Source organism: Hordeum vulgare, chromosome 6H, assembly GCF_904849725.1.
Source record: "Hordeum vulgare subsp. vulgare chromosome 6H, MorexV3_pseudomolecules_assembly, whole genome shotgun sequence".
Lineage (NCBI taxonomy): Eukaryota > Viridiplantae > Streptophyta > Magnoliopsida > Poales > Poaceae > Hordeum > Hordeum vulgare.
In genome coordinates, this window is record NC_058523.1 from 91,205,144 (window position 1) to 91,229,268 (window position 24,125).

The following is a 24,125-nucleotide window of genomic DNA, read 5'->3' on the forward strand; positions in this document are numbered from 1 at the left end:
TTTGCTGCTTTGGCAACTGCCCAGAACTTCTTCTGCCACTCATGTGCCCTATGCTTCTTCCTCCAGTTGGCATAAATATGCCTAGCACACATTCTGTGCTCTGCATTTGGCAAAAAATCCTTCATGGCATTTATCAGTCCTTTCTGCTGATCTGAAATGAAGACCCATCCAGCTCCATTGTTATTAATGTCAAGATCTTTAATTAGCAGGCCAATAAACCACTTCCATGTCTCATTTGTTTCCCTCTCAACAACTGCCCATGCTAGTGGATACATTTGATTGTTTGCATCTCTTGCAACAGCACACAATAGCTCTCCTTTGACAGCACCTTTAAAAAAACAACCATCTAAACCAATCACTTTCCTGCAGCCAGCCTTGAATCCCAACTCCGGTGCATTAAAGCAGACATAGAAACTCTGAAATATGTTATGTTCCATGTTTGTTGGATCCAAACAGACTCCAACAGTGCTTCCAGGATTACTTCTAAGTAGCTCCAACTGATAATCAAAAACCCTGGTGTATTCATTCTTCATTCCAGCCCTTAACTTATCCATGACAAGCTTCTTTGCATGCTTGCACTTAGAAGTTGATACATCAGCAAACATGTCCAAAAGAACTGTTGCTTTCATGCTGTCAATTTTCCACATTGGATTAGCTAAAATGAAGTGCTCATATCTTTCAGCAATAACCTTAGCTGTCACAAGTCTATTCTCCCTGTTTTGTGCACAATGGTGCTCATCATTAAATGTTATGATTTGAAACCTGCTTGTTCTTGAGGTTTTGGCTCCATAAATAAGCCAAGGGCAGCCAGGCCATCCACACTTAGCCCTAACTCTGTTACTCTCTGACTTCAAGAACACAATGCTTTTTTTGGTCACAATTCCATATTTCTTCAATGCTTTCACAAGCTGATTCTTGCTCCTGAATACCATTGTCAATTCAAAGTGTGGAATTTCTGAGTCATTATTGTATCTTGGATACTGGCTCTTCCTCCTCACCATGTGCCCATCAGAATCTTCATCATAAGAATAATCCTCATCAGATGAGTCATAGCCCCACTGTTTCTCCTCTCCCTCTAACTGATCTTCCATATTTGCAATTAAGTCAATAGGAATAGCAGCTGTTGAATCACCTGCAATCCAACTCTTTGTATCTCTCATCCTCTTCTTAAATTTTCTAGCATGCCTTCTGAGCTCAACAACCTCTGAATTTTCTCCACTGTCCTCACTGTGTGCTATGTACTCTGTATCTTCTTCAGAATCTGTCTCTGTCCTCAAATTGCTATGATCATGCACTGCCTCTGTATCTGTATTGCTGTGAACATTTCCTTCATCAGGACTGCATATTTGAGAAAATATGAACTGAGATCCTGCCACGTCATCAACCTCATTGGGCACTGTGGTTTTGCTTGCCCTAGGCTGCTCATAGTGTATGTTGTTCATTTGAGTGAGCACACCATTATCATCTGGTTCTGCACTAATGACCATGTCAGGTTGTTCACCTTCATCATCATCCATATGTTCATCAACAAGCTCATTCTCATAATCACTAGCACTGCTGCTGTACTCACTGTCCTGCTCCCCATGATATTCCACATAAATATCAGCTACATCTCCAACACAAATGTAGTCTGATACACTAACACAACCACTGTCATCAAACAGAAACCTCAAACCATCAGCTAGTTCTTTCCCAGGAAGATGAAAATACAACTTCATCGATTCCTTATACTCCAGATGGTCTTTCAAATGCCCTTGAACTTCAAACAATGATAACTTGTCCCTCTCAATCTCTGAAAATGCTTCATCTCCCCCCACATAATCCAAAACACCACCAGTGCGGATGAACTGTCCCCCAAAATGAAATCTGACATTCAAAATCTCACTAGGGTCCATGATTGAACTGCAAAAAACAAGAATATATCACTACATTGTGCTAATCTGAGCTATTGGACTGATAAAAACGCACAAAAAATCGCCAAAAAACCCTAACTCTGTAATCGCAAAAAATACCCATTTTTCCTCTCTCAAACCCTAGCAATTCCACTGTCGCGAGAGCTTTAATGGCAACCACAGGAGGAGGAGGACGTCAGAGACAGTACCTTTCACGTCGCTCGTCGTCAAGCCGTCACGATCGTCCAAGTAGAACCGATTACCCTCCCGTCGCCATTGTCGCCGCTCGAGCAGGGGAATTTCGGGGGACGCCTCGAGTGGAGAGATGGGAATTTCCTGGGCCTTATGGGCCGGCCCTAATTATGTTCCCAATTTGGACTGCAGCTGCCATTTTATCAATCCCTGTTTGGAAGTGTGCTCAGGGTTCATATTAGACAGGGATTAGAGAGTTCAAAGTGCTAATTACCGGAATTAGGAGTTCAGGGTTCAATTTAGCTAGGGTCTACCAGTTCAGGGTTTATTTTGGACTTTTTCCGTTTATTCCTACAGCGAAACTTTAGACGTGGTGGTCGGTGGCTCGCCACACCACGTTGCTTTCCACACGGCAGCTAGGCAGGCGACGCAGGCTCGCTGCTCGCCACGTACACCCTCACTCGAAACACCCGATCCGGAAGCATTAATAACTCATGTCCGACAGACGCTCATCTCCACACTTGCTTGCTCACTCCGGTACCGGTGCAGTGAACTACTCCGTACTACTACCAAGAAATACCTTCAGAATCGGCAAATGGCGCAGCTGAGAGCGTTCTCCGACGAGCAGCAGCAGCAGGAAGCGCTGCACGGCCACGGCGGCGTCACCAACAGCAACAAGAAGGCGCGCGCGGGCCTGTGCGGCGTGCTCCGGGAGCGCAAGGTGGTGGAGCTAGCGCGCGGCAAGCGCCGGCTGGTGGAGGTCCCCTACACGGCGACGCTGGCCAACGCGGCCAACGCGCTCCTCGCCGGCCGCGTCTCCGCCGTCACCGTGGCCGCGCCGCCGGGCCACTGGATCGGGGCCGGCGGCTCCTTGATCGTCGAGTCCGACCCGGCCACCGGCGCCGCCCGCAAGCACTACATCGGCATGGTCAACATGCTCGACATCCTCACCCACATCGCCGAGACCGGCCACGACGACGACGACGCCGTCGACGATGGCGGTGGCTCGCCGCCGGTCGACCTCGACCGCCGCATGTCCGTGCCGGTGTCCTCCGTCATCGGCCACTCCTTGGAGGGCCTCACCCTGTGGACGCTCCACCCGAACACGAGGTACTTCTTGAGCATGCGTAGCCTGCGATTTTTGTACATACCGCTTTGATTCCTCGCGACGAGAATCAGATCATGCAACCGTTCGCACATTGCTGACTTGTTTGTGATTGACTGCGATTGAAGCTTGCTGGATTGCATGGAGACGTTTAGCAAGGGCGTGCACCGCGCGCTGGTGCCGCTGGAGAGCTCGGCGGACAACGTGGTGGCGGTGGAGCTGGTGGAGTCGGCGCCGGTGTACAGGATGCTCACCCAGATGGACGTGGTGAGGTTCCTGCGCGCGCACGGCGCGGAGCTCGGCGGCGTCCTGTCGCGCACCGTGCGTGAGCTCGGCGCGGCGAGCGAGGCCGTGCTAGCGGTGGCGCGCCGCACCAAGGTCATCGAGGCCATCAGGACGATGCGGGCGGCGTCGCTCACGGCCGTGCCCGTCGTCGACGCCCCCATCGATGCCTACATCCTGCAAGACGTAAGACGCCGCCGCTTCCTCCTGCATCTTGCTCTATCCGTTCTGTTCGTGTTCATCAACCTGACACGGCTGCTCCGTTTGTCCGGCAGGGGAGAGGGAAGAAGGTGGTGGAGACGTTCTCGGCGACGGACCTGCGCGACTGCCCGGTGGCGCAGCTGCGGTCGTGGCTGGGGGCCAGCGTGACGGAGTTCAAGGACAAGGTGGCCGAGTACCGGCGCGAAGGCAGCAAGCCCCTCGACGCGGCGGCCGGCGTACAATCCCCGGACGAAGGCGACACTATTAACACCGCCGTGGACGCCGGCACCGGCACCGGCAACGAGGAAGAGAAGCCGCCGCGGACGCGGGAGATGGTGACGTGCTCCTTCGAGAGCACGCTCGGGGAGGTGATCGAGAAGGCGGCGGCGAGCCACGTGCACCGCCTGTGGGTGGTCGACGGCGAGGGGGAGAAAGAGGGGATGCTGCGCGGCGTGGTGTCGCTGACCGACGTGCTCCGGGTGGTCAGGGAGGCCGCCCTCGGCGAGGACCGGGAGCTCCACGACATCGTGTCGTCCTAGAGCTAGCTAGAGGAACATTTAGCGGGGTGTGTGTTTCCGACGGCGGGCGGGCGTGTGCGTGTTACGTCCCTGCCGCTCGCCTTTTGCTAGAACTGGCATGTAGTGTAACGTGTCTCAGTTTTTGGTGCTCTCCTCTTTGAGTTCCTAAAAGCTTTCCAACTGAATGTAACCTTAATTTCTCGATCAACTAATCGAACTTTCGACATTTTTTTCATTTGAACGGTCACCGAGGAGAGGATCTTCATCTGAATATATTATTCAAAAGGTCATCCCTTAAACTTTGGCTAATTCAGTTTATTATAGGAAAACCGGATCAGAAGGCATGACCTAACAGGCACAAAGACTAACATCAAGAAAGACATAAGTATATCTAAAGTGTTATCGAAGAATCACAAGTACTAAAACGCATCATACCTGTGCGAATCAAGCACACACGATTAGCAGGTTGGGAAGTATCAAGCACAACAGAGGATCAATCCATTATTAACGAGTGTCCAATCTAAACACGAAACGATTGGCAGGTTGGAAAGACACCATTGCCGCGTTATTGGGAAAAAAAGAACCATGAAGCTGCGTTATTGGGAAAAAAAGAACCATGAAGCTAGCATGAAGGTCACCCAAATGGCAGACGAAGAGAAAGACAAAAAGAAGAGCACAACCAGTAAAAAGGCCTTAACTTCGGCCTCAACTTCCATCTTCATCTGACCAATGAAGAGAATCTTGAACGTTGGTCGTCTAATCACCACCCAACAACACCCCACAAGGAGAGAGTTGTCGTACGAGAACGAAGTGGTTCAAGGAGAAGCACACGCCGCTAACCTGGCTTCCGAAGGAAGAACCAAAACCACACCCAAGCTAGTCTCATTACCACCGTTGGTCCCTCCGTCTAATCCCTGCTTCAAAGATGATGATTCCACTAGTGCTGATTAAACAGACAATTTATCAATCAAATTAATCCAGGAATAAATCATGAGCATGATGTTCTAACTCATGATCATATAATCGTGTACTAGACTGATACTAAAAACATCTTTGTAAATCACTAATACGACTAACAAAGTAATAAACATGAGCGGGGTAAACGAGTTATACCCTCAGTTAGGTCAGTTGGCTAAAGCGACGGCGGCAACGTCCTCGGCGGTCTTCTCAACGGCGAGACCGTCGGCTTTGGATGGCCGAGACATGACGAGGACGTTGACACGGACATAGCGAAAATAGTCGAACGAAGGCAAGTAATTGCGTAGGATCATCCCCCAAAACCTAATCGCTTTCGTACAAGATCCGAAGAGTCGGGGTTTCAGAGGCCCGCTCTCATGTCAACCATGTACACGGTGAACGACACGAAGTCGTCGGCGGCAACAGCAAAAGGAACGACATGGGCAGTGCGTGTGCAACAGATGTGATATGTTTGACACGCGGGCTACACCCACATCTGAGTCGGCAACAACCCACGATCCGGCGTCTCAGATCATGGTCCGTCAACCGTGTATGCGGTGACCGAGGTGGAATTACCGGCGGCATTAGCAACAAAAGGAACGATAAGGACGGTTCGCATGGAGCAAACGTGATATGTTCGTCGCGACGCGACGAGGCGTCAGCCGGAGGAGTGAGGACCACTTCTCTTCTCAAGCGTCAATAACATGTGGAAGGGAGTCCCTTATAAGGAGGTCCTACTCTTTAGATTAACGGCACGAGATTAAACTTCCCACAATCCTTTGTCATGACACCTATATGAGTTCTTGAAGATTTTTCTCGAATTGTTTTATGGGCCAAAAACTTACCCGGTATTTAAACAATTAGTTTATGTGAGAGAAGCGCTGTTCTTTTTTTAGAAAACCACAGGGGCATTTTTCCCGAGGAAATTAGACAAGCATTCTTCTCTTTTCCAAGGAAAATCAGAGAAGCATCACTCTAGCAACATGAGATGGTTCAAATCGAGGTAGATATATCTAGGTAGATATTGAGACGCCAAAACCCGCCAAGTTGCACTGAGCACTAGGTGTGCGGGATGTCGGAGTGTGCCGCTCAGCGGTTTGTGACGTTTTTTGTCCGGTTCTTTGTTAATTAACGGGGCAATTCTCTTATGCTTAATTAATGGATGAGGCAAATCTTTTATCTTTGTTTCAAAAAAAATTTGCCCCTTAGTGCCGCTCAAGGTCATCAAGAATTCGCCGATCAAGGTCACCAAGGACTCGAATGAATTAGGGTATCCTTTAGGATTTGAACGAAGAAGTGACTCGAACAAATTAGGGTATCTTTTCGTATTTGAACAAAGAAGTAGAAAATGATTTAACATCAAATAGAAAAATAGTCAAGTCATCAATGCAGATATTAATTTCATTATAACTATAAATTTTATATGTACTCCTTTCGTCATAATTTATAAGGCACGGTTAAATTTATTTGTATTTTTACAATAGACAAGGTTTTAAGGCGCATTGCATTACTTCTAGCAGCTAATTAGTACTTTATTATACTACTTCTATACGCATGCATAGTAAATGTTATTTTTCTATCCATCTCACAGTCAATCAATAACCATCTACGTTTCAGAAAATTTCCAAGCATGCATTCAAAAACGTGACGGAGGAAGTATTACGAACATAGAAAATTATAATGACAATTAATATCCTTTTGAAAGGATTCACTCACAAATATATCTTGCCGCTATTACACACGGTTATTTAAGTTGGTCGTGTCAAACCTCACGCGGTAAGGTGGGACTAGAAAGTCCTAACCCCGTCGGTCTAACACCGATCTACACCGAAACTCCTAAGTATGAACAATTTATTTGGTGATTTAACAACCTCATCGCCCAACATGAACTATAAACAAGCAAAACAATCAACATGCATGTGTTTACACGTATTTCATTTTTTCATTGCTTGTTTTAGATTCGTTTCTTTGGTTTCTTTTTTTCTTTCTACTTCGGTTTATTTTGTTTATTTACCGGTTTTCATTTATTTATTTATAACTTTTTGTTTTTATTCAACATTTTTAGTATATATCAAGCACATGTTTCTAATACATGTTTAACATTTTTAATCAAATAAATACTTTTTAATAAATGGTCGCCATTTTTTCTATATGCAAATTAACATTTCTCAAATGCTTCATTAGTATTTCTTTAATTACAAGTTTAAACTTTTTCCAATACATGGTCAACATTTTTCTATACACATTTTCAAAAAATCAAATGCTTGTTAAATGTTTTTAAAATACAATATTAACATTATTATATATACATTTCAAATTTTCAAATGATTTATTAACACTTATCAAATACTCTTACAAAAATCAAATGCGTGATTAAAAAAACTTTATACATTATTACAATTTTCCATCATTTTTCTAATACATGGTCAACAATTTTCTATTTTACGTTTTTCAAATGCTTGATTAACATTTTTCCAACACTTGTTCCATATTTTTGAAATGCTTGATTAACATTTGGAAAAAAATGGCAAAATTCAAATGCTTGATTATCAATTTTATATACATCATCAAAAAAAATCCATCCCATTTTAAATATATGGACAAAAAAATTATATACCCAATTAACATGTTTCGAATGATCGTTTAACATTTTTCAAATACTTGTTTCACTAAATGTATGATTATAATTTTTCTGTACATGTTAATTTTCATATCATTTATAATATATGGTTAATATCTTTTCTATACACATTTAACATTTTTAAAATTCTATATTAATATTTTTATATTCATGTTAGTTTTTATATCATTTTTATTGCATGGTCAACTTCTTGATTACACACATTTAATATTTTTCAAATGCTTGATTAACTTTTCTCAAATACTTGCTCAACATTATTTTCAAATGTTTGATTAATATTTCTTAAATACATGAACAAATTGTTTCACACACGTTGCATTTTTCTTAATACATTTTTCATATATGTGATAAACATTTTCTATATACACATTCAATAATTTTGAAATCCTTGGTCTATATTTTACAAATGTTTAACATAAATGGATTTTTGTAATATAGTTATTTAAAATATTTGTAAGTACAAATAAAAGTAAAAAGACTAAAAAAATAAAAAAAATAATTAAATTGTGACTTCAGCATCCTGGGCGAGCCCAACTCGCAACACCCCTTCTGCGACAGTTCTTTCTGTATAGTGTCAAGCGAGACATAGTTCCGCCCCTGCGGAACCTCCTATGTGACACCTGCTGCGGTGAACTGCCGCTATTTCACAAAGGGGACTCCCCGCCTGGGCTGCATCACGTGGGAGCAGGCACTCAAGTTTGTGAGTGTAGTGACAAATACGTAGCTTGAATATTAAATAACTAAGTGCAGTTACAGATGCAAACATTTTTTATATTTTTTTAAAAATTCCGAATACTTTCGTAAATTCTAAGAAAACGATTAACACTATTTTTCCAAATATGAACAATTTGTGACCGACTTTAAAAAACAGGAACATTTTTTGAATTTGTGAGAAATATTTGATAAAACGAGAACATATTTCAAAACTCCTCAAAATTTAAAACAAAATCACTGACAATTTTGGTATATATGAACTATTTGTTTTAAATATGAGTAATTTGTAATATTCTGATTAACTTTTAAAACACGAAGATATTTTCAAAAGAAATATAACACGGAAATATTTGTAACTCTTGTACAAAAACTGAAAACAGAAACATTTGTTAAAACTCTGAGAAATTTTGAAAAAGTGCTACATTTTTAATACTCTAGATTTTTTTGAATTGGTGAAATATATTTGAAATTGTCATATTTCCAAAAGTTCTTGATTTTAGAAAACTAGAAAAAACAGAAAAACATAAATCGAATCAAATAAAGCATTAGAAAAATAAACCTTTTCAGGAATCTTCTATAAGGTTTCTAAAACCTGACAGGAATCTACAGTGTTCCCTTCACCAGCCGAGATTGTAACATGAAAAAATGAAAACAAATATGTAGATGTTTTATCGTTGTTAGGATGTGCAAAAATTATCCTCTATGCTAACATTGTCTGCACGCTGTTTCTTCTCCTAATTGTCATCTGACAACGTACGTCAAAAAGATCGCAAATGCTAAAAAATACAGCTGCACTATTTAGGTGAAACGGACGCACCCTCATGGGACATCAAGCCATTCCACTTTATTTCCTTTTATTTTTTTCAAATACTATAACTTTTGAACCGAGCGTCAGAATGATGATCTGTTTTCACGTTTGTATTTTCTTACGACGAGCTCTTCAAAACTAGATCCCATATTGATAGATTTCGATAAACTTTTTTTTGAGCAACTGTGGGTGATATTTAGGCAACTTTAGTGCTAAAGAAAAAATCAACTTCATGCTAAAACAGAAGTACTTCTATCATGACTAAATGCTTAAAAACTTCACCCTTTATCAACCACATGGCAAATATGGTCAGTTATTTGCGAACTGAAATGATTAAATTATGCGTCGGATGTGCATGCTCGGCCCCACATGCGTTAGATGTCCATTTATTTATATATGAAAAAAAATCAAAAAGTATAACTATCAAACCGTGTGTCAAAATTATGATATGTTTTCACAGCTGAGTTCCTCGTGACGAACTCTTCAAAACAAGATCCTATATGAATATGTTGTGAAGATTTATTTTTTAAAAGCAACTTCGATGTTAGATGAGGCAACTTTAGTGTTAAACAGAATTACTTTGATGATAGATGTATTACATCGTGCGTATACACATGAGTTGGTTGTTGAATGCACTCGAGTTGTGCAAAACACAAACTAAGAGTTGCTTACTTTTTTTGTGATGCTCGAGTGCAATTATGGCAACTATCCACAAATAGCACGCAAATGCACATTAACGGCGGGCAACTAAACATTAGATCATCATTAATAGGCAATGGAGCATCAAAATTGAGCAATTTCATCGTATTTTGTAGACAACTGAGCAACAAAATTGAGCAATTTCACAGCATTTGTAGGCAACTGATCATTATTGTTTAATTATGTAAAGCTTTTACACGTTAATCTAGTCAACTGTTAGTCGTGGTAACTGAATTAAAAGAATTCTTCGCTGATAGATAGTCGTACTAACGGGGGAAAGAAGTTCCTTGCCTATAGCACTAAAGTTGCCTCATCTAACACACAAAGTTGCTCCAAAAAATCGTCGAAACCTATCCATATGGGATCTAGTTTTGTAGAGTTCGTCGTAATGAACACAGTCGTGAAAACGGATCGTTATTCTGACGCCCGGTTCAAAAGTTATGACTTTTGAATTTTTTGAATCGTTAATAAATGCACATGGTTGGTTGTCGTGAGGTGCGCCCGCTACCTCAAGCAGGCGCTGCTACGCTCGGTAGCCACGTCCCAAAGAGATACTATCAATTCGCATATTATGGCCCTATCGAAGCTTGTAATTTGATGTGGTTGAACTCAAGCCTTCCTTGTTGTGAGGACTTGTTGTGTCGAGATTGTAACCCTATCATTAAGAAATAAAACTCTTTTTCACCCTTCAAATAAAAAATAAACATAATTTAAAAAAAATAGTCTAAACACGCTTCATTCATTGCTCAATATTGTTCATAGGGATACAAGAAATGATTGGAGGGTTTAATAGCCACACAGGACGCCCATAATCTAAATCGAAAGCATGCTTAGAGAGGCTATGTCCTTCAATATTGGTCGCCCTACCTTCAAAGATGAAGGTGCAAATACCAAACTATTCGTTGTATCCACAATCTCCCTGGTGGTACTGGCGTAGGCACCTCGGTGCGGTTCTTGATGTCGTTGACTACTCCCTTGCTGCCACTCGCGACGAGGATACGAGCAAGGTCCAGGTCAGTAGCGAGAGGAAGTGCCTCACGAAACGCCAATGCTTCGAGCGTCGCCAAATCCGTAACTCCATTGATCTTGATAACTGAAGCGTCCAAGTATGTTCGTGAAGAGTTTCTGCAAACTGCACTGAAAGAACCAAAATTACCATCTCTGCCTCTGGAGACAGCCCCATCGACTCGTATTTTTGCAATTCCTTCTGGTGGAGGTATCCATCTTGGCTGCACTAGTGCTACCGTTGGAGATCTCCACGTAGCTTTCTTCGGATTGCACTCCTCGAGCTCCAAGATGTACTTCAAGATGAAATTGTATGTAGATAGAGGGCTCTGAAAAATATGTTCATGGAGCGCCTCACGTCTCACATACCAAAGTGTCCATAGGGTTACAATTACCAAGATGAATTCTTGTGAAGAAAGCATGTCCTGGATCATGAATAACCACCGTTTTGCATCCGGTTACGTGGTGGTGTTCAACGCCTCTACGAGATCCTGGTCGTGAAGTGCCCATACGCATCTGGCGACTGTGCAGTGAAGTAAGCAATGTTGCCAAGAATCCTCGACTCCACATAGGCCACAACATGTAGTAGTAGGCATGTTCCGATGATGGAGCATGTTCGCTTTTGGGATAAATTGCTGAGCCAATCTCCATAAAAAATATTTCCAGCCACCTTCCACAACATCTCCCATTGCTGGTTTTCTCTGTCCATATCCGAAGTATCACTTCTCCCTTCCAACCAAGCCTCTCTCCTCATCTCAGTCATGCGGTAAGAAGACCGAACTAAGACCACACCTCGTCTTTCATGCATCCATGACCAGAAATCCTCAATTATTCGTGTACACACAGGGATAGAATATATTGTTGCGGCATCTGTTGGCAGGAATACTTCGTCGATCAAGATCCGGTTCCATTCCGCACTGGCAAAATTAGCCCGCTCACCATCTGAGGTGGATTCACCACTCTACTCACAATTGGCCTCATGTTCGAGGGCCTCGGCAGCCAGTTGTGTTGCCAGATGCTCGTCGTTTGGCCATTGTAACACCTACACATGTGGCATGAGGCAATATGGTCCACACGTCTTCATAATCATCCACCTTGCCATATCAAACATATAACATCAACGAAATCTTTTTTGTTTTTGAAATTAAAAGTGTTTTATCTTTTAAATAAAAATCTAATAAATTTTTTGTTTTTACCATTAAATCTGTGTCGACGAGATCTTCAAAACTAGATCCCATATTGATATGTTTCGATGATCTTTTTTGTCAAAAGTTGTCATGATGTTTACACTCAAGTTGCCATAGTGTTTATAGTAAATGTGCCACGACATGTACGACATGTTTCATCTGATTTTTTCTTCTATATTTAGAACTACCATTGTATTTCAAATACTGTTTACGGTGATTTTTATTAATTGATCATGAAAATTTTAATTCATGGATCATGACAAAAAATAATAAATCATCATGGAAATTTGAATTTATAGATCATGAAAATTTAAGTATTTTAACCATGACAATTCTAATATTTTGAACATGGAAAAAAATTGTATGAACAATGACAACTTTAGTGCATGTATATGGGAAATTTAAGTAATTCATCATGGCAATTTTAATTTTTTGTTCATGGCAAATTTGAGTCATTGACCACGCATTTTTTAAGTAATTAACGACATGTTTCTTTTTTACTTATGAACCATTTCAAAGTTATTTCATGGATCATGAAAAAATTTAATAGTTCATCATGGCAAGTTAAGTTTTTTAATTCTTTTTGTACAACATGTCAAAAATTTACTTTAAACATATAATTTTTTTAAATATATCATGACAATTTCAGTGTAATAATGATTACAATTCATGTGCAATAGTTATGATAATTTTTAACAAAACAATTGTTGAAACATATCAATATGATATTTAGTTTCGAAGATCTCGTCGCGACGGATTTATTGATAAAAACAATTTTTAATCAGATTTTTTTAAAACATTTTTAAAATTGAAAGGACGGTAGATTTTTACAGACATCATCCGTTTCATCAGTTGTGCATGCATATGATGACATTGGTCCAATCTATAATTATAAGATATGTTATCAGATATTGCTTCCACCGTGCTTGTGGTGGTTACGAGGACCAAAAGAAATAGTATCGTTTCCTCGAAATGAAAAAAGGATACTCCCGGGACTGAGGGAGCAGTATCGAAGTTCAGACACAGGCGGTTGGGGATGTGATGCGGAGAGATGCCGCGATCTCTATCGAGATGCTCGGTCCAACGAAGCTGAGCTGCAATCGTGAGTTGCACCCGGGAGAATTTATGTGGTTGTGGACACCGCCGCCGCGATCACACGACCGGGTCCGATCCAGTCCATCTCCAGCTTTTCGACGCGACAAAAGGTGAAAGGTCCAAAGACCGGAGTCCACAGCCGCCCGTCGCCAGTCCAGCTCGACGGGGATGGCAGGAAATGCATCCGGCGATTCAGACCGGACGGAGCACCGCCTCCACTCCACCCCACCTGCACGAACCGAACCGAACCGAACCAAACCACGGGCGCGACCGGACCGTCCTCTGAGCTGAGTCTCTGATCAAGCTTGGGCGCGGCCTCCGCACGCCACGCCACCTTTTTAATGCGAGCCCAGCACTTCGTTAATGGCTTGTGATGATGGTGGTGGTGCTCCACCAGACCACCAGCGAGCGCGCTCGCCTCTTTTCCTCCTCGTCCTGATGATCCGGTGGTCCTGCCGGCCCATCATTTCCCGACCCGAATTCGACCGTTGCACCTGCACGCGGCCGTCGTCGTGTTGCCCACTTTTCCGGACTTGTGCCGTTGCCTTCCAAACCCATCCGATTTCGGTTTGCGTGCGTTGCGTGTGCAAGGCATGCGGCGCCAACGGTTGAGGCTATCCGAACAGGGCTGCTCCTGATCTCATCTCAACGGTGCATGCAATCATGCCTGCACACCGTATACGGCGCCAACGCTCGAACGTTCCAGTTGTGCATGCCCACATATCAGCTCTGCGTCCTGTCACAATAAAAAAAAGCTTGTCATTGTGCTCTAAGGCACCGTCAGCTTCTCTTTTTTTTCTTTTTTTTTTTTGAGCAAAGACACCGTCAGCTGGTTCAGTGGTTCTGGTCTAAACTAACCGAGTTCAGGTTAGCCCATATGAAGTTCGGCCTGTTTCGATTCACATGGTTCCAAAACTGTACGAGCAGCAAGTATATACAAAGATTGAGCTTCCATCAAATTTTTAGGACTCAACTAGAACCCTAGCCTCGGATTTTTATTCATAGCAAATCGAAAGGTTTTCATGGTAAATTATGTTTGTCGAGAATGGCTAGTTTAGTTGACGGGCATGACAAATTCATGTCGGTTCAAACTTTTTGTCATGAGATTGGCATGCCTACAAATCAAATTTGTCGTCCTCACATCAATATAAATTATCATAAAAATGTTTGATTTGACATGTGTCTCACGTCAATTTTTTAGTCCTTTTGAGGTTTTATCTGGTTGCACAATAAGAAAAATAAAATAGTTTTTTCATTAGACTTTGTGTCAACAAAAAATACCTACACAAAATTCATTGCGACTAAACATGCAAAAATAATCCTAAGAAATAATAATTGTGTACTTTCGTGATGGCTTTTGAAATTCATGTGAAAATTTAAAACAAGGACATACCGACATGTTAGTTGGGAAGAGAAGCCTATTCCACATTTTTGGAGGCTTGCGAGCGTGCGTTCGAGGGGGGGTTTGCAATCACAAGTTATGTTAGGGTCTTAACTTGCAATCTTTCACAGTTGACGATATCTGAACACGATGCTGGAGTACCAAGGCTTGCAAATGTGTGAGTCTTTTAATCATGTTTCAAGTCAACAATAAAAATTCCTAATGCAAAATTAAATGCAACGAAAATATGCAAGAAGAATTAGTAAGAAATGCAGCACTGCTAATAATACAACCACTATAAGAAAACACAATGATTTTTGTAATTCATACAGTCTTTTTAATCAGAAACACACTGACGGGTTAATTGGGATGAGTTGGCTTTCAACTTTCTTCAAGGATAGACTAACTGCGAGATTTCGGGGAGGGGGGGGAGGTTCAGTTACAAGTTATGTTGATGTCGAACTTGTAATCGTGAACAATAATAGGTTGAACTAGTTTTGAGAATCTACTCATGAAGAAAAACATGAAACGATAAAAAAATAGCTGCCTAGTCCAGCCCCCCAAAAAGCATAAACTAGATTCTAAAAACATTATGGTAGTCTATAGTAACATAACATAAATAAGTTTCAATGGTTAAACTCAACTTTTATCTTTTCAAGATATATATTTGATGTTTGTTGGGCTAAGTCCTTACTGGCTAATGGCTAATGTTGGCTTTGTGTTGGCTTTGTGCATCATGCATAGGCTAGATATGATCATTTTTTGCTCTATTACGAGATAGTGCAACAAAATGAATAAATATTTTTATTTACAAAAAATATGGTTATTGTCATTGAGGGCCTCTTGGATTTGTAGGATTTACAAAACATGAAAAATAAGATAACACGCAGTTAAATGCTTGTATTCATTAGCTCTATTGGTTGAGAATTAATCTAGCACTAGAAAGTGTGGCACGCATGAAAACAAATAAATTATGAAAAACACTACCCTTTAGCCCGACTGACGTGTAGTGTCCGCTGCCTACATAGCCGCCGGATCAATCCTGGTCGAGCGCCCACGCCGACCACAAGACCCCGCGCAACCACCCGTGTGCCACATGTAAAACGTTATCAAAAGGTTTTTGTAACATGGGTCTTGTTATATAAGGTTTTCGCTTGAGAGGTCTTAGAGCAACTCTAGCAGACCCCGCATCCCGCTCCGGCCCGCAAAATAACCGTCAAATTGCGGGTCGGGGTCGGAAAATCTGCACGATCACACCCCACATCCCGCGCCGACCCGCATTATTTTTTGCGGGGCGCGGCAAATCTTCTCCCCCAACCTTCATCTTCACGGGCTGGGAGGCCGACCCGAGCTGAACCCCTATCCGTCGCGAGATTTGACGGGAGGGACATTTCCGCGCGCCCTTTCCCCGCTCCCCGCACCCTCCACCACCATTGCCCCCCTCCGCAAGCTTCGGTTCCTCCTCCCCGGCCGTTCCTCGCCGCCATGGAGGACCCCATGCTGTCCCCCGTCACCGTCGAGGTCGCGCATGCCCCTTCCCCTCGGGCGGATCTCGTCGCCGGCCATGTTGCCCCCGCCGCCGTCACCCAAGCACACGCCGCACCTTCCTGAAAGAGGCAGGGCACCGTGGTCGTGCAGGGCGGGAATCTGGCTGCCCCCGCCGCGACGGCCCGCGCTCCGGGCGCCAACGCCGCAGTGCGATCCCGGCCGGAGGCGCAGAAGGTCGGCAAGGCCGCGGTCGTAAAGCGGAGGAAGGTTCCGGCTTTAAGGAAGCCACCTTATTCAACCTCTGACTTCACCCCCCCCCCCCCCCCCCCCCGCAAGGAGCTGCTCCGGCGATGCCGTTGAACGATTCTGCTCCCCCGCGGCCGAGGTGTTCGACGAAATGGCCGGAAAGTATGCCTCTTCGGTCTTGGCGATTCCTTTTCATTTTTCGCCATTAATCTTGATAGCTCGTGACTAGTTATCGTTCGCTATAGCGGTGGTTCGAACAATGCAACAACCGAGTTCATGAACATGTTCGACACGAACGCGGTTGACATTGATCAAGCCTCTTTCGAACCATTCAACTACAATGAAACGGACGGCGGCGTGGATGATCATGGTGCTGCGGACGAATTGGAGGAGATCGAAGCGGAGGCGTTTGAGCAATCACAAGCAAAGGGTGGGAAAAGCCAATGATCAAAGAACTACACGATCTTGGAAGATCAAGCTTTGATCCAAGCATGGAGTGCGGTGTCTCTTGATGCATGCACGGGTGTTTCTCAAACCGCCAAGAGATATTGGCAAAGGATCGAAGATCAATACTTCCGCATTATGAAAAAGTATCCTAATAGGACCGCGTGCACATTTCGGTCACTTCAAGTGCGTTGGGAGAATATCAAACCAATGTGCAGCCGTTGGGCAGCTTGCTTGGAGCAAGTAAGCAATGCACCTCCAAGTGGCACTGTGGAGTCCGACTAAGTGAGTTTGTTTTTCCTTTGTTCAATTTGTGCATCATCATAATGTATTATGGGAAATGATTGCATGACTTTGTTCACATTTTGTAGGACAAGATTGCTCAACATAGATACAAGGACACAGAAGCTTCGGAAGGCAAATTCTTCAAATTAGAGCATTTTTAGGGGTTGCTTCAAAAGTGCGACAAATGGAAGTTGATCGACAGAGAATCCCCACCAAAGAAAGGCTCGCTTGTAAACATGGATGAAGATGAGAATGATGATGGCCCAAGAAATTCGCACACGTCCGATGGCGACAAGAAGACTAAAAAGAAGATGAAGAGAGAGCAAGAAGCAGCGAGCTTGAGGGAGAAGATTGATGCCATGGTGCAATCAAACCAGTTGATGTTGTTGAAGTCATTGGAGATCAAGAAAGAGTTGGCCGAGAAGAAGGCAAAAGAGAAGCAAGAAAAATGGCAAATGCTCAAGGAAGAGGGGCTCCGCAAAGCTGCCATTGAGGAGAGAAAAGCACGCGCCTCTGAAACCAAATCGATGTCATTGTTGCTCGCCGAGGAGAACAAGATCATATCAATGAACCGCAATGACATGGATGACCTCACCAAAACATGGCATGATATGGCAAGGAGAGAGATCTTGAAGAGGAGAATGGTCGCCTCGACCGGTTCGTGTTCCAGTTCCGGTGATGTTTTCTCTGCTCCATAAGGTGCCAATGTGGATGATTTCGGTGTGGGAGTTGGAACAAGCGACGGATGTGGATTCGGTGGCGCCGATAAACTTCAATATGGACTCCATGGCGCGGAGTGAAGATCGACCCCCAAGATGATGTCGGACATGGGCGTAAACCTTTGCATGCCTCATTTTGCGTAATGAACTTCGCTTTTATTTGCGCGCAAACTGTTTTATTTCGTTTGAATTTGAACTTGTTTGTCAAACCCTATGTCAAATGGGAGATTTGCAGTTTTCTGTTTGCGGGTCGTCGCGATGGAGCCCGAGCAGAACCCGCAGAAGCTGACCCGTAAAAAAACATATTCCGCGAATATACTTTTATACGGGTTCGTTTGGAGGGTATGCATCCATGCCAGCCCGCGCCGGCCTGCAAAAGGGGTTTTGCGTGATCTGCAAACGCGTTTTGCGGGCCGACGGGATGTGGGGTCTGCTAGAGTTGCTCTTATTATAGAAAGAAAGAACAATTTAGTGGCGAAGTTTTTCTCTTGCAACATGGGGTCTTTTCCATAAGGTTTTTTCAAAAGAATTATGCAACATGCACTTTATTTTACAATAATTATAATAATTTAATGGTGTTTTGCAACAAGGCTTGTGTTGTAGTGGCACGAATGAAAAACTAGATTTGTCGCAAAGGCTGGCGCCGGTCATATTACGGTTCCATTGAACGACTGGTGAGATGATCGATACATCATCACTCTATGACCATAATACATAGGTAGATGCTGATGCATATACACAATGATTCCTATAAACACATATACGCACATCCTATCTCTATCTGTATCTTCAAGAGTTCGAGTCATTACAGACACCTTCATAGTCAACGGATACGTCTTCTTTCACGAAGCATACATCATCGAAAGGTGTGAAATAAATCCACAATAATGCTAGCAACAATGTCAACTCTAGAACTTGAAACTTGATGGATTTAAAATATCACGGTCCTTTTAATCATTCGACCACATATTGTTTCAGATACAACGGGCACTGAAAAAGTATTTGCTCCGTTCCCAAATTTAAGTCTTTTTAGAGGTTTCACTAAAGATTAGATACATATGAAATCACTTTTTGTGTGTGTGTGTGTAGTTTTTAATGATTTTTAAAAATATATATATATATATGTAAAAATGAAGGGAGTAGTGAACATTATCCTCGGTGAAAAGTTTACAATCATATACAAATCTAAATGGTCGAATATCTTTCCAAAACAAAGAAAGCTCTCGTGTGCCTTCCTTTCCTGCAAAGGAAGCATCACCGGAACTCGTGAGCTAGCATTCATGCATTGGCATGGTTCGGTCGGCGCTGGGCGGTGGCAGAGCATGTGGGAGCAGGCGAGGCTCCTGCCTGTCACGCTGCGTCTGTCCTAACATCAAGGTTCGGTTAGCCAGCCGAGGCCAACAGTTAATTAATCAGCTCCTACTCTGCACTTTGCAGCCCCGCTCTGCTCATAATAAAATCCCGTACCTCTGCCAACTAGGTGCACCTCCCATTGATATGAATATACGCTGGCTTGATCGGGTTGGGGGTATTTTTATTTTATTTTAATCCTTTGTCCTAATAAATTTTAGAATTGACCTTACTTTCAAATAAGTTCGAATCCGACCTTTTTTTCGACCCCAACATCTGTTAAGGAAATAGGCAATTTTTCGAGCAGATTAATCCATGAAATAATTACTAACATGACATTGACTAGGTTCATGATATACTGATCATGGAGTATACTAGCAAGTACTACGCATATAGCAGAAACATCTACGCATATAGGCAATACTACCAGTGCACACAGAAACAGGAGAGAGACAAACACATCATACCCTCCGATCGGCCAGTTGGCCGTAGCAGCAGCGGCGGCGGAGGCAGTATCCTGTGCCGCCTTCTTCTCGGCTTCGGCCTTCTCGCGGAGACGGTGAGCTTCGCTTGGTGAAGACATGGCGATGACGAGGGCGACGCGGACGTAGACGAAGCAGACGGACGGAGGCGAGCACTCGCGTGATCGCTCCCAAAAACCTAATCGCCCCTCTCCCGTACAGGAACCGGAGAGGCGAGGTTTCGGAGGCCTGCTCTCCCGTCGACCGTGTACGCGGTAAACGGGACGGAGTCGCCGGAGTCAAGGAACGAACGCGTGAGGCAGATGTGATCTGATTCTCGTGACGACTAGGGTAGGCGATAGGGTGGAGAGACGTGGGCCAAACCCACGTCCGAGTCGGTAACAGCCACGATCCGACGTCTCGGATCGTGCCTTGTTCGTTACGTATTCTCCGTTCGTGACCGGCAAAAATAAGTGCGTAGGTATGAGCTCGGCTCGGCTCATTCCCGCGGCGCGGCGCGTCGTGGCGTGGCGAGGCGAGGCGAGGCGTGGCGTGGCGAGGCGGGCGACGGAGGAGGAGTGCGCGAGGGCACCTTCTCTTCTCACTCTCCAATAGCATGTGGAAGAAAGACCCTTATAAAGGGGTCCAACTTCTCCTCCACTAGCGGGGTGGGACTAAACTTCCCACCACCTTGTCATGCCACCACCTACATGGGTCCTTGGAGATTTTTCTAAAATTTGTCTTATGGGCCTAAGGCCCATCTCTAATTTCAACAATCCCCCACCAGATCTCGAGGGCACATCGTGTTCCCTCGTTCCAAACACTGTTTTGATATACCAGCATTTGAGTGAAGACCTGTTAAGGTTGAGCTTCACCTAGAGCAAGTAGCTACACCCCTTTACAACTGAACAATGGACTATGCCTTGAATTGTCAGTTTGGCGTAAAGGAGCTTCACCACAAGTCTTACTAGTACTAGGCTGCCGAAGGTGACCCCTCGGGTGGAGCATATTAGTCACACTCCTGGCCTATTCATGAGTTTACTAGAGATCACCCAAACCTCATAGACTGTGACCAGCAGTCAAGTTCATATAGGTGTGTTCCTCCAAAGATCGCTCTCTAGGACAGCATCTTGCTTACATATAAGCTTTAGAACACATTAAGACAGTAGTCATCCTACCATACAGTATCCGAGAGTATTGCATCTCCAACGGAGTGGGTTAGTAAAGTTACTCTCCTCAGTTCACCACTGGCTTGTTTTCCCACGTCCTACTTAACGGGATCTCCGATCATATAGGTTGGGTTACTGCCATAGCAACTCATGTGGGTCTCATACCCATCTCCCTCGATGCACTGTCTATCACAACACGTGATAGCCCTTTAGTAAAGGGATCTGCCAGATTCTTAGCCGTTTGGATGTAATCCAACGCTATCACTCCGGAGTTTCTCAAACGTCTGACAGACTTCAATCTCATTCTTATATGTTTGTTGGACTTCATATTGTCCTTTGAACTCTTCACTTTAACAATAACTGTTTGATTATCGCAGTTCATAAGGATAGCCGGAACCGTCTTCTCAACCACAGGTAAGTCCATCAAAAGATCTCGAAGAAATTCTGCTTCGACACCAGATGTGTCTAATGCTGTTAATTCTGCTTCCATTGTCGATCTTGTTAAGATCGTTTGCTTGCAAGACTTCCAGGAAACAGCACCACCCCCGAGAGTAAACATATACCCAGTAGTGGCCTTCAGCTCATCAGCATCGGAGATCCAATTCGCATCACTATAACCTTCAAGTACCGATGGGAATCCCGTATAGTGAAGCCCGTGGTTGACAGTACCTTTCAAGTAGCGCATAATTCTTTCAACAGCACGCCAATGAACATCGCCCGGGTTTGCAACAAACCGGCTAAGTTTGCTCACAGCAAACGCGATGTCAGGCCTCGTTGCGCTAGCTAGGTACATAAGTGAACCGATAATTTGAGAGAATCTCAATTGATCTATAGCTGTGCCTTTAAACTTTCGAATAAGCACACTAGGATCATATGGTGTTTGACAAATTTTGCAGTCTGAATATCCAAACCGACTCAAAATCTTATCAACATAGTGGGATTGCAGAAGTGTAATCCCACCCTCATCATCTCTCAACAGCTTGATGTTCAAGATAACATCAGCCACCCCAAGGTCCTCCATCTCAAAGTTTTAAGACAGAAAAGACTTAACCTCCTCAATTACTTTGAGGTTGGTTCCAAATATCAGTATGTCATCAACATACAAGCACAATATAACTCCTTCGCCCCCACCATGGCGATAGTATACACATTTGTCAGCTTCATTAACAACGAAGCAAACAGATGTCAGAGTTGTATTAAACTTCTCATGCCATTGCTTAGGTGCTTGTCTCAGACCATATAAAGATTTCAGCAACTTACACACCTTTCCTTCCTGACCTTCTATCACAAAGCCATCTGGCTGTTGCATATAGATTTCCTCATTTAGCTCTCCATTCAGGAAAGCCGTCTTAACGTCCATTTGATGAACGAGAAGACCATGAGAGGCCGCCAATGAGAGTAGTACTCGAATGGTGGTCAGTCTAGCCACAGGTGAATAAGTATCGAAGAAATCTTCTTCTTCTTTCTGGGCATAGCCCTTGGCCACAAGCCTAGCCTAGTACTTTTCAATCGTACCATCAGGCCTAAGCTTCTTTTTAAACACCCACTTGCATCCCAATGGTTTGCAACCATAGGGACGATCAGTGATTTCCCATGTCCCGTTAGCCATGATGGAATCCATCTCGCTGCGGACCGCAACTTTCCAGTAATCAGCATCTGGAGAAGCATACGCTTCTGAAATAGAAGTGGGATTATCATCCACGAGGTATACGAAGAAATCATCACCAAAGGTCTTTGCAGTCCTTTGTCTCTTTCCCCTACCACGGGCTTCCTCGTCATCCTCCTCTGGATTTTCATCATGTGTTTGTTCATAGTATTCCATAGGAATGGCAGGCTCAGGAGTTATCTCAGATTCCTGTCTAGAAGTGCTTTGCATATCTCTCATGGGAAATATATCCTCAAAGAATGTAGCATCCCTCGACTCCATTATTGTACCGACCTTCACGTCAGGTACCTCAGATTTCACTACTAGAAATCTATAGCCTACGCTATTCTTAGCGTATCCCAAATTAACGCAGTCCACAGTCTTTGGTCCAAGCTTACGCTTCTTGGGGATCGGTACATTGACTTTCGCCAAGCAGCCCCAAGTACGTAAGTACGAGAGCGTCATCCTTCTCTTCGACCACTCCTCGTAGGGAGTGACCTCATTATCTTTTGTAGGAACTTTATTCAGGACATGACACGCGGTCAATATAGCCTCCCCCCACCATGCCTTGGATAAACCTGATGTATCTAACATGACGTTAACCAAATCAGTTAGAGTACGTTTTTTCCGCTCGGCAACCCCGTTTGACTGGGGTGAATAGGGAGGCGTCCTCTCATGAATAATGCTGTGTTCCGCACAAAATGAATCAAATTCGTTTGAGAAGTACTCTCCACCACGATCAGAACGGACTCGTTTAAATTTCTTTTCAAGTTGATTCTCAACTTCTGCCTTATAGATTTTAAAGTAGTGTAGAGCCTCATCTTTAGTATTTAACAAATACACATAGCAAAATCTAGTGGAATCATCTATCAATGTCATGAAGTATTTCTTTCCACCTTTAGTCAACACACCATTCATCTCACAAAGATCAGAATGTATGAGTTCTAATGGTGCCAAGTGTCTCTCCTCTGCAGCCTTGTGAGGCTTGCGAGGTTGCTTTGCTTGCACACACGAATGGCACTTAGAACCTTTGGCTAAAGTGAAAGTTGGGATTAAATTCAGTTTTGCTAGCCGCGACATAACACCGAAACTTATGTGACAAAGACGTGAATGCCAAACTTCAGATTCATTAACACTCGAATGAATATTGTTCACGACTTTATTACAAAAATCTGCAAGAGAAAGGCGGAACAGACCTCCGCATTCATAACCTTTTCCAACGAAAAGTCCATATTTCGTAACTACTACTTTATTAGACTCGAATACCAACTTAAACTCTTCTCTACACAGAAGGGAGCCACTAACGAGATTCTTCTTGATGGCGGGGACATGCTGCACGTTCTTCAGCTGCACGATCCTTCCCAAAGTAAACTTCAGATCGACCATGCCAACACCAAGAACAGAAGCACTCGCGCCATTCCCCATCAATACGGACTCGCGACCGGTGGCCTGATAAGAAGAGAACAATGATAGATCAACACACACATGAATATTTGCACCCGTGTCCACCCACCAATCGGTGGACTGACAAACTGTAAATATAGTAAGTAAATTACCGTACCCAGATGCACCACTTTTATTGTTGCCCACAATCATATTGGCAGACTTGGAGTCCTGTGCCGGCTTCTTGTACTTGTTTGG

At 43.6% G+C, this 24,125-nt stretch overlaps 1 protein-coding gene across 1 annotated transcript; it reads left to right on the forward strand.

The window, feature by feature from the left end:
* Positions 1–2,607: 2,607 nt before the first annotated feature.
* Positions 2,608–4,425, forward strand: LOC123401049 (SNF1-related protein kinase regulatory subunit gamma-like PV42a). Its single transcript, XM_045094764.1, has 3 exons — positions 2,608–3,194; positions 3,318–3,657; positions 3,747–4,425. Exons 1-3 carry the CDS (start codon positions 2,680–2,682, stop codon positions 4,209–4,211), a joined length of 1,320 nt encoding a protein of 439 aa, XP_044950699.1. The 5' UTR covers positions 2,608–2,679; the 3' UTR covers positions 4,212–4,425.
* Positions 4,426–24,125: the final 19,700 nt, after the last annotated feature.